The sequence below is a fragment of the Actinia tenebrosa genome, unplaced genomic scaffold (genome assembly GCF_029948245.1).
Source record: "Actinia tenebrosa isolate PJP-AT-01 unplaced genomic scaffold, QUT_ActTen_1.0 PGA_scaffold13__45_contigs__length_12533684, whole genome shotgun sequence".
Lineage (NCBI taxonomy): Eukaryota > Metazoa > Cnidaria > Anthozoa > Actiniaria > Actiniidae > Actinia > Actinia tenebrosa.
The window spans coordinates 9,937,451-9,953,690 of record NW_028292573.1 but is presented as its reverse complement, the minus strand read 5'-3'; the positions used below and the strand labels follow the sequence as shown (position 1 = coordinate 9,953,690).

Below are 16,240 nucleotides of genomic sequence, written 5' to 3'. Positions count from 1 at the left end.
CATCGCTGCATCTTGGGGGAGGAGAAAAATTTTCTCAATAGGATCTACTAACGGTCCAAAAATGGCCGAAATATTTTCTTTTGACTTGGGGAAAGCTTGTAACTGGATAGCAAATCGCATTTCCTTGGGAAACGGAAGTGAATTTCTATCTTATGGGCTTGCTGTGGTATTCTTATGCTCAAATCATATGATGGCGACGATGAAAGAAGGTCCATCTCGTAGCCCCCAAAAAGGCTGCGATCCTGTATTTATCAACGCACTTACCTACATTGGTACCATGGCAGCCTTCTTAGTTGCTGCTTTCGTCCGAGAAATTAAACTTCATTACTTCCCAGCGACTGGATGCCTTCTTCCAGGTCCAACTGATTCCACATTTGCACAAGAAGAGAACCTCAAATACCTCTTTATTGGTCTATGGGAACTCCATTTCCTACGAAGGACAATAGAGGTCCTCTTCGTCCACGACTACAAGAGAAAGATGAGCTTCACAGAAAGCCTTGGAGCTCCGCTCTACTACTGGTTTTTCGCATTCTGGAACGGTGCTGCAGTACGCAGTGAAAATGGTTATCATCCTACTTATTTACCAATGGCTTCAGTGGGGGGTGTCTTGTTCATCATTGGAGAATTCGGAAACTGCTACTGTCACTATCTACTTCGATCGTTCCGTAAAGCAAAGCGCAGAAGCTTTTTGTCCAAAGAATCAAAGCATGTCATACCATCGGGGTTTTTATTTGAGCTAGTTTCATGTCCACACTATTTCTTCGAGATTGTAACATGGGTAGGGTTCGTGCTGACAACATGGACACTTGCTGCTGTTGTCTTTCTTACTGCAAGCGCAATTACCCTGTTTATTTATGCTCACAAGAAGCACAAAGCATACTTAATGGAGTTTGATGGTCTTGCAGGGAGAGACCTTTATCCGAGGAATCGAAAAGCGTTAATTCCTTTCTTATTTTGATACTATTCCTTGAGGAAACAGGTTGGAATCAATACTGATTCACTTTGCCAAGCAAGCTAGAGCTGAATCGTTTATTTCATTCTATAGCAGCCTTAATTTCCTGTGGTCGAAGGAAAGTTAGCTTAATGAACAACAGCCATTTTCTACCATGTGGGATATCATAAAGTAATCAATGTTGTTTTTGTTGCAAATTCTAAACCCCTCTAGCCTCACTCTGGGGAGCACCAATGTGAGTCCAGATGGGTTGAAATTGGATTATCTAGCTAGATAGTACACAGAACAGGGTGGCTTTGCGAGAGTGCACTCGCCTCAATAAGCCTGAAGCGAGATGACGTTTTACCCCCGTCTCTAGACCATAATCCTTTTCACATTGCTTTTGTTCTTTGATTATTACTTTTGTTCCTGTATTCTCTAAGGAATCAAAAATTTTAATATAAAAGAATTTTAAAAACTATTATGGTATAGAGTCGGGAGTAAAACGTCATCTCGCTTCAGGCTTATTCTGGGGTCTCGTCTTCGGTTAGATTCTTGGACTCAAAAATTGGATTCGATAGTACACAACAGAAATCAAAGTGAAGAGAGCATAAAATTTTCCATTTGTTAAAGAAATTTGATTTGATTTAATTTGTTTGTATCTTAAATTTTTTGATTAAGAGCAGTGAATAAATGTTATTCATTTTTTTGCATTTTCTTTAGCTATATGACATAATTTTTTGATATGCATAAAAAAGCAACTTATAAACAAGTAAAAACACTTTCAAAATTTCTTTTACATGTGAGGGTAATAGGAAATGATCACATTTTCTTGACAAAATTTGTGGCAATTCTTTTCTTTCATGTCACTTTCCTGTTAGCCTTACATCCATGATAATTTCAAAGTGGGTTTTGTTTTTCTACGTTGATTGAGGTTGAAGTTGATGTTTCCACACATTTACTGTATTCTACTTTTCTACTCCAACCTCCATATGATGCTATACCTTTTATGATCATCACTGTGGTTTTCGATATTCTGTGAACTCTGACATTTCAACAGTGTAAAATTGGTTTTTCACTGCCACCAGTCAAAAATATGAAGGTTACCAACTGATTATTTTTGAGTGACAGCAGTGAAAAATCAAATTCAAGTGAGTTGGCAGAATATCATCTTTCATTACGTCCAATAAAATCTCCCAGTGCAATTTGAATAATTAAAATATTATAAAAACTGTTCCCTCCCAAATAATTGTAAGCCAACCTAAATTCATAAATTCAAAAATGAAAGTTAGGTAAGAGTCACTAATATCACTTAGTATAAAACGTGTGTTATAACCCATCATATGGAACTGTGTTTTTTCTTTGCTGACCTAACTTCTTGTTGGGATATGGATCACTATAGAAACACAAGGAGAATATGTCAGAAGAAAGATAACATAGAATGCATCATTGTTTCCCCAATTTTACATCCTTAGACACTACTGGCTGAGAACCTGCGAAAATCCTGTGAAAAACCTGTGTAATTTCCAAAATACAAAGATATTTTTCATAGGTTTTTCACAGGATTTTCACAGGTTCTCAGCCAGTATTGCTAGACATGCCTATCTTACACATTAGATATTCCTGGAAATTAGCTAAATCAGCTAATTAACCTTTCCTACTTTGGCAGCTGCTCAAACAAACAACAACATCACTCGATGCATGGCAGCCATGACGGAAGGCACAACAATAGTGTTTTTACCCTGGGAAACTGAATATCTTTCTCATGTAAATCAAATTGAACCAGATTCAATTGTTCCTTCCTCCTGTGTCATGGCAACCAAGATCAATATCATACCATCATTTATGCAAAGCATCTCTATTTGAATATTTTATGAAACAAATACCTACCCAAAGAATGGCATGATTTCTAGTAGAGTAGCCTTGCATGAATTGGTAGCCAGCTCAGGGTGTACTGATATGATTAAGTTGACTACGTGCCGAATGTATTCCTGGAGAACCTTGCGTCTCTCTTCCACAAACTTGGTTCCCTGTTTTAAAGAAATCCATGATTTTGATCAAGAGACACTAGTAAAATTAAGTCAAATTCCTTCCCAATCAAAATCAGCAGTGTGAAAAGTGGCTCATTAAGTGCCAGCCTTAACCTTACTCTTTTATGGAGGCTGCAAGAAGTATGAGTGACTTATACTAGTTGGGGTATCTCCACTTTCTCTGGATGCCAGGCATAACAGTTAACATTCTGGTACCCATTTCTACACCAGGGGGGCCAGTTGCATGAAGACTGAATAACACTATCCACCAGATTTATCCTTATGCAGTAGATAAAACCTATTCTTGGTTTCCCTCGTGTCATCATGAATTTCAATGGCATAAATTCGCATTGTGTAGTTCCAGAAATCATCCATACCCACCCCACAGAGGAATTTGGAATTTCCAAAGAGTAGGGGAGTCAGAGAAAGAACAAAAATAATTACAGAGTTTGTATGGAAGAAAATTGGAATTTCCGGGGGTTGTCTTTAAAAAATTCCTCTATGAGGGGGGTATGGATAATTAATGAAATAAAAGTTTTGTAACCTTGTAAAGCAGTCAAGACTACAGATACAGGCCAAATTGGCTGTAAAGCATTTCATTGCAGAACTACAGGCAAGTAAACATGATGACATGTGACCACCCACCTTGTTGCCAAATGTCTTTTTGGAAGGAAAATTGAAGGTTTCTGCAATTTTGTGCTTCTTGCATATCTATAAATTAATTGAAAATAAATAATTTTTTTAATGATTGTGCAGGCATTGGGTAAATTTCAACACCATATGATATAACTTGGTTGCAGACTCGCTGGTTCGCGATATAAAATGGAAACTCATGAATATCAAGCTCCAATATCAAGCTCTTAACATGTGATAACCTCTATTTAATGATTGTGCAGGCATTACGTAAATTTCAAAACCATATGATATCACTAACTTATTGAAAAAAAAATGTACAATAACCTTTCTGTGAAGATCATAAAATTGTGAGTAGCGCCGATAAACATTCCATTCATCATCCTTAATACGGATATAAACCTGTTGAAAGCAACAAAAAAATTTGACCTTAATTCAGTCTAATTCTCCTGCAGAAGGGAATATTTAGAATTTGTTGGGGAAATTATAGTTTGTGTTAGGGTACATTGTAATTATTGTTCTGAAGTTGGGGCAAATACATTTTTGAGTTGCCTTACCACGCCAAGGAGAGATAAATGATATTTGTTAATAAATGATAATAAATGATATTGCATAACCCCCACACCACCCCCACTGTTTTTGAGTTGCCTTACCACACCACATTGCATAACCTCCACACCACCCCCACTGATTCCCATCTGATATCATATTGGGCACAAAAATACACCTACTTGCAAGAACATTGTCATACGAAAATAGAACATTAGTGATTTAGTGGAATAGGAATTATATTAAAAAACAAAAGAAGATCACTGAAGCTGAACTTTTTCTTTTGTCTTTTAATGTATTCCTTTCTCACTAAATTACTAATGTTCTAATATCATATGACTTCTTTCTTGCAAGTAGGTGTACCTGAAATTGCCATGGCTAAAATAACTTTTAAATTTCAAAGATTTTGAAACTTAGCCATTAAACTAAAAAAATAGAACAAAATGGCTGAAATAGAAGTTTCAAAAAATTCATATATTTTTAATTTTCCAACACAAGTGTTTTCTGCCATTGCTTAATTCTCTCGCCAAGTTCTTCCGAAAGATACAATTTTTGAAAATTAAATGGAAAATTCATTTCAACCATGCCGATTTTCATGTGCTTTTGTGACCAACATGCGTGCCGTCATAGCAGGCTTACCTGATAAAGATGGTAAACCCCTGCTGAACCTTTACCCTTCAAGAAGACAGAGGGAATCCAGATGTTGATGAGAGGTCTGTTGTTGGGCACAGTGATATCAGAACTGGAGAGACCTGAAGAATCTAATGTGGAACTATCCTCTGGTAGCTAAAAGAAGAAGTATATGACAGTATTAGACTATGTAATATTTGATTCTAACAGTTATCATCTCCATCGCCACCAGTGATGCCAGCACCAGCATCATCATCACCGTCACCTCTGTCTTAATCATCTCCAAATCATCACCACCATCACCACTATTGTTATCATCATTAGCAGCAGCATCATGACTGCCCCTATGGGCCTTACTCACGCGGCAGCCATGTGCACTGAAATTATAGATTTTCCTATGCGTAGTCTTGCATTCAAGTGAAACAAAGATTTTTATTCTCATGAGAATAAAGATGGCTGCTGCATAATATCATGGCATCATCATCATCATCCTGATCATCACCATCATTCTCATCAACATCTTCAATCATCATCATCATCAACATCCTGATCATCACCATCATTCTCATCAACATCTTCAATCATCATCATCATCATCATCATCAACATCCTGATCATCACCATCATTCTCATCAACATCTTCAATCATCATCATCATCAACATTCTGATCATCACCATCATTCTCATCAACATCTTCAATCATCATCATCATCATCAACATTCTGATCATCACCATCATTCTCATCAACATCTTCAATCATCATCATCATCAACATCCTGATCATCACCATCATTCTCATCAACATCTTCAATCATCATCATCATCATCATCATCAACATCCTGATCATCACCATCATTCTCATCAACATCTTCAATCATCATCATCATCATCATCAACATTCTGATCATCACCATCATTCTCATCAACATCTTCAATCATCATCATCATCATCATAACATATGTCATCATCATCATACGTCATCTTACCGGTCCACGTAGGCTCACAAGTTCTTCCTGTTGTCTTTGAGATTTTGTGTGCCAGTAGTTCAGCTGCCGTTGCAGACGCTCATTAAACTCCATTAACTCTCCATGCATTTCAGCAACCTATTCAAATTAAGGGTCTTAGCTTCTTTTTTAATTACAAAATTTTTGTTCAGCATTTCATACTCACTTGAATGAGCTTTTGTTCATATTCATTTGCTTCATTTTCACTGAAGAAAAGAGTCAACCCAGAATTACATAATAAGAAATACAATTATTGATATATATTGACAAACCATTAAGGGGAAAGCTATCTTAACTTTATCTAACAAGGGTGGCATAAAAGGTACCTCATTACATGAAATTTCCGTGACATTAATTTTGTGATTTTTTTGACAAGACGCCATTCTAAGTCACTTTAATTTCACAATTTCATAGAATGAGTTATTCATAACCTCTTTTAATTCAAAAACATTATTAAGTAAGCTGAGGCATGTTCAGCTGGTCAGTACTAATCACTCAGTCAAAAACTACACAAAGGTATTACTAAAGCAACTTGACCTGAGATGAGGAGAGATTGTATCTGATTGAGTATTCTTATTCTAACTGTGTTAAAGGTTGTTAATTATGGGAGGTCACTTAATTTTCACGTCATTATATTTTCATGTTACATTATTTTCTCGACAGCCCAGCCCAGCCCAGCGCAGCCCTGCCCTGCCTGACTTTCATTAGCTATGAGTTTTTTTAAGGGTATGGATTAAATTTAAAGTTTTTTTTTCTGGATCAAGCTGAACCATCTCTCTACACAGGCTTTAATTACCTGTCCATGCCTTGGTCATTTTTCTTTTCTGGTAACGTTGGTAGAACTTCATCTTTTCTTATCCCTTATAAAAATTAAATTTTCACAACAAACACATGAGCAGACTTCAAGCTAAATTCCAATTCAATTTGTGTCTGAGTTAACATTTGCGTGCAACAATTAATTGCATCGTGTGTCATGGCTCGCAACATCAATTGCATGGAATGTGGCACGCAATGTTGCACTGTGTGTCCGTAGCTTTAGCAATGCCCTGTTTTTTATCAGCCAAAGGTTGTTTTAGGGTATACATAAAAGGTCAATATTCAATTGGTAAAATAAAATCCCTCCATGGTAATATGAGGTAACTCACTCAGCATTCCTCACCTTGTAAATTAACAGAATTTTTGTCATTCATGTTGCTCCTCAACATCTGTACAGCACCCACATATTTCTTCAGCTGATGTTTCAAAACTTCATTTTCTCTGTAAAAAGATAAGTATTTTAAAATAATATTAGCTCTTTACGTTTAAGGGTCATAGTATGGTTTTGTGACACTTAAAATGGCCTTCTGGCACTGACATGGCTTTCAGACATCAAATTGCCTTTCCAGCTGTGCAGACACAGAATATGCTTTCCAACACTGATTCTGATATCAAACTAGCTTCCCAGCCCCATAGTATGTCTTTTCCAACATCAAATACACCAGACCTCCAATAATGAAACAGGTGTTCTGACCAATGACTTGTTCTTGACATAGCTTAGCCCTGGCCTAAGTGTTTTGACAGATTTTAGCATATTCATTCACCTTTTGCTTAAAAACCCTTCTATCCTATTTACAGAAGGGCGGGAATGCTCGCTGGAAATTTTCAAATTGACCCCTAAGAGATACCTGAGTCCTGTCCAGTTGGGAGCGGCAACTAATAATTTTTATTTCTAAGAGATAGCAACCATCTATTATCTAAGTGACAAAAGTCAGATAATGAACCAAAAATAAATATCCTGAATTACAACTGCCATTCTGACTGCCATCATATAATTTGGGTATCTCATTGTCTCAAAAACACCCTACAGGGTACTGATTTACTCTCTGGTAGTTGTGACCCCTAAGTCGGTACCAAATTGCAGATCTGGAACCCTAAAAGGTACAATAAGCATCCCTGCCCTTCTCCCTCTGACTTAACAACAACCCTACTGACAGTTTTACCTTGTTAATGCTGTGATTTTAGAAGCATCCTTGTCTTCCCTGGTCTTATTTTCCAGTTTCATTTTTTCCATCTCTGCCTCCATTACTTCCTTTTCATGCCTTTTTTCTTCAACAAGTTGGCACAAGACCCTAATAAATAATAAGCATATCGTAAATAAACTAAATATTACAAATTAGATAACCTGTGTTATCATATGACCCGTATCTGCCCGGGCTCGCGCTCTTAAAAAAACCTTCGGGAAAATGGCATGAGCAGGACCATACAGCTTTGAGCGAGCAGGGCTGTACGGATTCGCACAGCCCTGCTTGAATCCGCGCGCTTTCTCTTTTTTAGCTTTTATTCACTATTTCTTTCTTTCTTTCTTTTTTATTATTTTTTTCGTGAGGATCATATAAATATGATCGATAAAACTGCTTATTGACTGAGTTAGGTCGGGCCGTACGGGAAAATATTTGGCTCTCGGTCATTTACACAAGCATCAGCTACAGCGTACAGCATCACCTCAAGCCAAATATTTTCCTGTGCGGCCCTCAGTCGATAAGTACATATTCTTGTATTTAGACTTTTGCTTATCATTCTAATGATGGCTATCCAAAACCCCAAAATCTGTTAAAATGACAACTTTATTCAAGAAGAAAGAAAAAGGAATAGATGAATGGATATTATTTTTACCTGTTTTGGTCTTCAATTTCATCTTTTCTCAACATCATGGAGACTATTGCTTGCTTAAGCTCACCTAAAAATAGTCAAATAAGTATTAACAAAAAAACCTGAAAACCATCAAAGCTATGTTAGTAAATATTTAGAAAGTATTTGTTTGATGAAAAGATTCATCCATTCATTCATCCATTCCTAAATCCATCCATCCCTACATCCATCAATGGACAATTCCACATGAGAGGACAAAAGAAATTTTTGGAAAACTAATAAGTGAATCAAGTAACTATGTTGTGCAATGAAAACTATGATAATAAAATTCCTACGTTCATTCATTCATCCATCCCTTCCATCCAGCACTTCATCCCTCCCTCCTTCCCTCAATGCATCTATCCATCTAATATTTCCACCTAACATGGAATGATCCATCCATCCTTCCATCCTTCCATCCTTCCATCCTTCCCTCCCTCCTTCCCTCCCACCCTTCCTCTGTCCCTCCCTCCCTCCCTCCATCAATCCATCCATCCATCCATCGATCACTCCATCCATCAATCAAACCATCCATCACTCCATCCATCCATCCATCTATCCATCAACCCACCCACCCACCAATCCCTTGCTCCCTCCCTCCCTCCCTCCATTGGTTATTGATTCTTATTGCTACTTACTTGTTGTCATTCCTTCATGTTGAGCACCAAGCATCTGTCAAAAAATCAAACTGAGTTACAAAGATCATCAACCACATAGCATTGAAGCATTTAAGTTAGGCAATCAAAAAAAGATAAAACCAAATCTGACTGAGGTTTAAATCAAACAAGTACTGATAACCAAACTGGGCAGGGTGATATTTCAAGCAATGAAATGAAATGAATAATCGTCATTTTGTAAATAAAGTGATGTGTACGTAGTTGGTAAAGTACAAACACTATCTGAAGAGTGCTGAAAAAATATATGTTCACAATACTTTGAATCAAAATATGGTGATAAATTGGAATAACAATTGTTCTTCACTGACTAGTTTCCATGTGAACATGGGGCTAGTCAGTCCAGAACATTAAATTAGCTATTGGTTGCCATATTTTGATTTGTTGTATGAACTAATGAAAATGAGGTGTAGTGGTACTTACATTGTTTCTAGAGGTGATTCCTTCACTATTTGAGGACATACTAAAATAACACACAAAAATATAGATGAGAATATGTAGACCGCATGGCACTAATGAAATACATGAAGATATAGAACTATAGATAAGTTATAGTGCTTGGGAACACAAAAATATAATAAAATTCTCTTATCAATATTTTTATGAAAGTTTTAAAAGGATATAAAACTATTCCTATTCTCAATACATACGTACATGCTACTATGCTTGGCATGTGGTGGGGTACAGAATTCCAGTGCTGCTGCTGCAGCATCTGTAGCGGCAGACAACGACTCGGACCTTGCTCTTCGGAGGAAATCATCTTCACTTTGGTCTGCTCTGTCATCATTGTCATCAAACCAGGAGTTACTGCAACAAGATGAACTGTTTTATAGCTAAATAAAGTAAAGTTGTATTAAACAAAACAAATATATGTATATTATGAGAAACCCAGCACCAAGAGCATGGTCGATGAGTGTTGTTAATATGCGTAGAGCTGCCTTGTGTGCTTTGAGAATTCCTCTGGGTTCTCCAATTATCATCCCTTTTCTTCTTCAGGTCCATCTCAGCTACTTTAAACATCAGAAACTAATATGAAATAATTAAATCAGCTTTAACCCACCTTGATAAAGAAACAGAATCCTTACAACTATCTCCATCTTCCTTTTCTTCACCATCTTGGTTCTCTGCCACTTCGGGTTTATCTGTCGATGAATCTTGAGATCTAGTAGTTTTCTGTTCACCAAGCAGCATGAGACCATCATCTCCTCCCATTTCCAACAAGGAAGCTTCATCCCTGCTGACCGAGGTTGACAAAATGTCTTGGTTGTTCAATTCACTCTCTTCAAGAGACTGTCGTTTATTGTCCTCATTTGATGTGGAATTTTGCTTTTCTTTTGACTGTCTAAAAGATTTAATTGAAAACACATTCTCTTGTTTGTTTTTGCCATTACTAACATTCATATCTCGCACATCAACTAAATCAAAGTCTTTTGATACTACACACAAATTGTCCAATAAATCATTACTAGAATTGACATCAATTCCTTTGTCTCGTTCTTTAATATTCCTATTTATTTCCATAGTACTTTTGTTGCCATGGATGCCAAATGAAGAGGTTCCAGTTTCCTTAACCTCTTCATTTAGGAGTTCATCTGTTTCTTCAATGGTATCTACAGCCTGACTGAATGAAGAAGTCTTTACGAGATGAGGTCGACTTTGGACTCTCTCATAATTATCATCCTCATTATCATTTGTCCATTTCACATCTAATTTATTATCCTCGGTCAGACTAGTATCTGAAAGTGAAATTTCCCTTAAGATTCCCTGACGACTAAAACCAAATCCAGAGCTAACAGTCTTGGGTAAACTTGTTCCTAAGTTCTGCTCAGAAGTCTCAGTTTCTAAGGCAATTTTTCCAGGATAAGATGATGATCTTGAATGTCCTGATTTAGTAGTTTTCTTGGTCTGTTTTGAAAAATAAGTTGAGGAGTCACTAAATGGAAAAACTTTGGAATCATGAGGATGTTGATGAGTGACATTGAGCTCTTCAGCTGACCCGTGGGTACTACTGTCACCATCATCGATAGATACTATGGCAGCGCCCTTCTTCTTTTTCTTCTTCTTCCTCTTTGTATCGTCTTGTTTGGTACATTCTGAAAAATAATCATTCAAACTAATATTATAATGGGAATCAAGGGTGGTGTAGTGGTAGTGTACTCACCTATCACGTCACCATGGTATCTCAGGTTTGATTCCCAATCACACATGAGTATAGATGTTGTCGGGTATCTCCTTGATTCAGGGAATTGTCTTTGGGTTCTCCAGTTTTCCTTTCTCCCAAAAACCTAATTTCAATTCCATCTGTGAGTTAGCCGTGCCCTGACTTAGATCAGCCCAGAGTTTGTTTCGGGGTCTGATTTGTGAGTTATCCATGCCCTGACTTTGATCAGCCCAGAGGTTGTTTCAGGGTTCGATCTGTGAGTTAGCCGTGCCCTGACTTTGATCAGCCCAGAGGTTGTTTCAGGGTTCGATCTATGAGTTAGCCGTGCCCTGACTTTGATCAGCCCAGAGGTTGTTTCTGGGTTCGATCTGTGAGTTAGCCGTGCCCTGACTTTGATCAGCCCAGAGGTTGTTTCAGGGTTCGATCTGTGAGTTAACAGTGACCTGACTTAGATCAGCCCAGAGGCAGTTTCCTGTATAAGTAGAATGAAGGTAGGTTTCCATGACAACATGTACAATATTTTTACCTGCCAGAACAGCAACTGGTTCTGGTTTGGGCTTTGCTGCAGGAAAAGATGAAAGTAGGTTGGAAAAGACCTCTTTGGTTGATGGCAACTGAGGAGAAACCTTGAATCAAAAAAAGATAACATAAATTTGAATGGTATAATATAATAAAAAACAAATCTGTGGGTTAGCCATGTCCTGACTTAGATCAGCCAAGAGGTTGTTTCAGGGTTCTATCTGTAAGTTAGCCATGTCCTGACTTAGATCAGCCCAGAGGTTGTTTCAGGGTTCTATCTGTGAGTTAGCCGTGCCCAGTCTTAGATCAGCCAGAGGGTGTTTCATGGTTCTATCTGTGAGTTATCCATGCCCTGACTTAGATCAGCCCAGAGGTTGTTTCAGGGTTCTATCTGTGAGTTAGCCGTGCCCAGTCTTAGATCAGCCCAGAGGTTGTTTCAGGGTTCTATCTGTGAGTTAGCCGTGCCCAGTCTTAGATCAGCCCAGAGGCTGTTTCAGGGTTCTATCTGTGAGTTATCCATGCCCTGACTTAGATCAGCCCAGAGGTTGTTTCAGGGTTCTATCTGTGAGTTAGCCGTGCCCAGTCTTAGATCAGCCCAGAGGTTGTTTCAGGGTTCTATCTGTGAGTTAGCCATGCCCTGACTTAGATCAGCCCAGAGGTTGTTTCAGGGTTCTATCTGTGAGTTAGCCATGTCCTGACTTAGAACAGCCCAGAGGTTGTTTCAGGGTTCTATCTGTGAGTTAGCCATGCCCTGACTTAGATCAGCCCAGAGGTTGTTTCAGGGTTCTATCTGTGAGTTAGTCATGCCCTGACTTAGATCAGCCCAGAGGTTGTTTCAGGGTTTTATCTGTGAGTTAGCCGTGCCCAGTCTTAGATCAGCCAAGAGGTTGTATCAGGGTTTTATCTGTAAGTTAGCCATGTCCTGACTTAGATCAGCCCAGAGGTTCTTCTTTTTTAATTCTATTAAATCTGTGCCAGTTTAATTGCACCAAAGTAACTGTCAATCTTAACTTGGGACTAACAGCAAACCAACTGCAAAAAACAAGAATCTCATGTACACTTCCTACCTGTTTTATTACATTTAGCTCTTCTTTATCAATTCCAAGTGCAAACAAGATAGAACTAACACCTATCAAAATTAAAATCAGAAGTGACATCAAAATTTAAGTTTAATGTATTTCACAGATTCTCAAAAAATATGAAAATGCTGTAAGGGGTGAGGTCAAAACAATGGTCTAAAATAGGGACCCACTTTTATGAATTAAGGTGGTGGGTTCTGGTACATACCCCCTCCCCCCTCAGAGACCTGCTCAAATGCTCAATACTGGGGGTCTGTAATGACAATTTTTAATACACAAATATGTTTTTTAGCATACAGTGCAGACAGACATTCCATTTATTTCTGTGATTTGGCTTTTAGTTTTGGAGATATTTGGGGACAAAATCTAAGATTTCACTTCCAGAGGTGGTGGGTACCGGGTAACACCACCCCTCCCCCCTAAATCGGGTACTGTAAGATGACAATTGTTTTGCCCTCATCCCTAATAGTCATCAAACTAAAGATTAGTAAAAATTTCATTCATCCATTCATTTTTCACTCCTTCATTAATCATTCAAGAAAACATTACTATGTACCTGCTGCAATCATTGGGAGCATACTTGCTTTCTCCTCATCCAATAAAAAGGCATCTGCTTCATAATATAAGCTAAAAGAAAAAGAAAATGTAAAGTCCAACCCTAGATCTATGGGTTCCCTGTGGTGGAGAAAAGGAAGGAAGATTGGGAATGGAATCTTCACCCAGAGCACCACAGGACCCCACATCCATATTCCTATATAATAATATAGCTCAAAATACCTAAGAAGCTTTTTATCTCCCAGGATATTATGAATACTCTTCTCTAGTGTATGTTCATTTAAAGTCGATCTTAGCCATGCTCTACCTGAAAAAGGAATATACATATTAACATTGGGTTGTCTGTGGAAAAGCACAGGAACACCAGTTCTTTAATTTTACGAAATCAACTTCTAAATTCAGTAGAATCCACAGTGTTAAATAGTACTATTATTTATTTGTCTGTTTGATTTTGTTGTTTACATAATGCAGGGCTTGTAATGTTTAGTGGGAATGAGTATACTCTTCAATGGCTTCTTTAGGGGATTTTCTCTTAGTGCATAAGGTGTAAACCTCTTTTTAAGGAAGGGGGGCCAACATTGTTTTTGGAGGGGGGAGGGGGTTATAATGACAACCAAGTAGGCAGAAATCAAAGTCATCTTACTTCTGCCAGTATCAGTAGTAATATTGTGCAAAGCAAGGAATCTGTCTTGTTCGTTCTTGCTGAGATGCTCCTTGATAAAACTATAGAATGCTACAAAATAATGAAGAAAAAAGCTGTTAGAAATATAGCCAACAGCACTCTTGAAAACTATTAAAAATATATAATAAAAAATATTATACCAGTACTCCGCTCCACGAGGGATGGGACATTAGATAATTGATAGAGATGGATCATTGGGGGTGCTGCAGGAATTTGACTAGTATAGTATGACTAGTACACAATGACTAGTATGACTGAGGTAAAAACTTATTAATCTATAGCAATTAAATTACAAACCTGGTTCTAGCTCTTCTTGCTTTGTTATTCCAGCAACTTGGCCTACTTGCCTGTAACATAATATTACATTAAAGTACATTACCCTCATCAGCACAAACAAAAACCTTCATGTACTGATAATGGACGATGAACAAGTGAGAATTAATTGATGGTTTGCAACCATTTCCAAGGGATACAAATGCCCAAAAGACATGCTGGCCATGCATATTAGTTATAGTTAACTATATAACAAACAAAGCTAATTAGAAAGCTTTAGTTAATACCACCAATAATATACAGGCCAGGATGAACATGGCTTTTAAAATATTTTGGAGTAAGAACAGCGATAATATTAATCATAAGTCTGAAGTATCTGGCTGTGAACTGATAGATAAATGATACTTTTTTCTAAAGCAAAGAAAAATTAGCTGACTGTTAATTGTGAAGCAACTGCCGCAGCTCTGGCAGCCATCAGCTTATTCTGAAATCCCTGTGTAAAAAGACCTTTGAAAGCATATATGGTAGTAATATATCTTGAGCATGAGTCAAAATAGTCACTCACATAAATGCTCTAACTGTTCCTTTGGGTTTCTTGAGTCCATGGTTGAATATCGCCATCAACTGAGCTAGCAAACAGGCTACCCTACAAAGTAACAAGTAACCAAACAAAGCAAGTAAAAGGTTGGACCTCTGTTATTACTAATGATATACTGAGGAAAATGAGCAATAGGGGGTGACTAGTTACCCCTTTAACCACCCCTTGATCCATTAATTCACTCTAATCATTTTTAAAATATACAGCTTACCTACTGTCTGTGTCAGTAGCAAGTTCTGTCTTACCACCATATCTCACTTGGCACTAAATAAGAAAATGAACAATATCCTAAGTATCTCAGTCTTTTTTTTATTCTTCTTTTCCCACTAGAGAATTCTTTCTTGACAAACACTATGTAACTTTTTTCATAAAAAAGACAAAGCAATTGTTCTCATATCCTTGAATGAAACAGTTTTCAAGTTACAGCCCTGCAGATTTTAAATATTGATTGGTGGTTGTCTGAACTACTGTACAATTTTCTGACATTTTTGCCAATAATTGATTGATCGATGCTATTCTAATCTGACATGTGACAAACAATATATTTGTTATGTAAGGATGTAAGGGATGGACCAGTAGATAATATTGAGGGAGTTGTGTAAACCCATAACAAATATTGAGCAAGCACTCCACCTACGGAACCCCCCCCCCCCCCCCCATCTATTGTTCCATTCCTAATCTTTATCTATATTTGAGTTCAAGATAATGACGATTATTTCAAATTTAGAAAATGTGAAATAATGTGTGTTATCAACTACCAAGAGACAATTCGTAAATCGTAAAGTAGTTTAAGGCAAAATACTATTAACCTTCGATAAATTGATTTGATGATTGGATGTCTGACATCGTTATATTGACTTTTGAAGGTTTTTTTTCTTGGACTGAAGTCTATTTACAGTTTCTAAAAGTCAATATAAATATACTTGCCTGTTTAACTGCATCGAGGAGACGATCTAGAAGGTTTTGGCGCTCTGAGTCCGGGTTGCCTCGGCCTATAACAAAATCAAAAGCAAACGTCACCGAGATAAATCAACTCGATAATAAATAAATTCATTTCCAAGAGAACATACTCATTTCTAAAATCAAAACTCTTCAAAAAACTGAGAAATTACTCACTGGTCATGGCATTCTTCTCGTGGGAAGTCAGAAACATCGTGAAGACTTCATTTTACAGAAATCGAAAGTGAAAACTGATACTTTTATTCTCTATTTAGCTTCGACTTCGTCCGCCATGTTATGACATTATGGGTT

At 37.4% G+C, this 16,240-nt stretch overlaps 2 protein-coding genes across 2 annotated transcripts; one reads left to right on the top strand and one right to left on the bottom strand.

The window, feature by feature from the left end:
- The first annotated feature begins 170 nt into the window (after nt 1–170).
- LOC116308896 (very-long-chain enoyl-CoA reductase-like) lies at nt 171–1,644 on the top strand. The gene has a single exon (XM_031719417.2). The coding sequence runs from the start codon at nt 188–190 to the stop codon at nt 956–958; it is 771 nt and encodes a 256-aa protein (XP_031575277.1). The 5' UTR covers nt 171–187; the 3' UTR covers nt 959–1,644.
- On the bottom strand, nt 1,002–16,220 carry LOC116308895 (sorting nexin-29). The gene is made up of 25 exons (XM_031719414.2): nt 16,106–16,220; nt 15,917–15,981; nt 15,201–15,253; nt 14,957–15,037; nt 14,416–14,465; nt 14,080–14,169; nt 13,659–13,743; nt 13,438–13,508; nt 12,870–12,931; nt 11,810–11,909; nt 10,183–11,215; nt 9,777–9,929; nt 9,546–9,585; nt 9,087–9,120; nt 8,434–8,497; nt 7,761–7,889; nt 6,941–7,038; nt 6,578–6,641; nt 5,948–5,987; nt 5,764–5,880; nt 4,783–4,929; nt 3,922–3,996; nt 3,607–3,672; nt 2,822–2,961; nt 1,002–2,327 (listed from the first exon to the last, which is right to left on the bottom strand). The coding sequence occupies exons 1-25, from the start codon at nt 16,140–16,142 to the stop codon at nt 2,261–2,263; spliced, it is 2,961 nt and encodes a 986-aa protein (XP_031575274.2). The 5' UTR covers nt 16,143–16,220; the 3' UTR covers nt 1,002–2,260.
- Nucleotides 16,221–16,240: the final 20 nt, after the last annotated feature.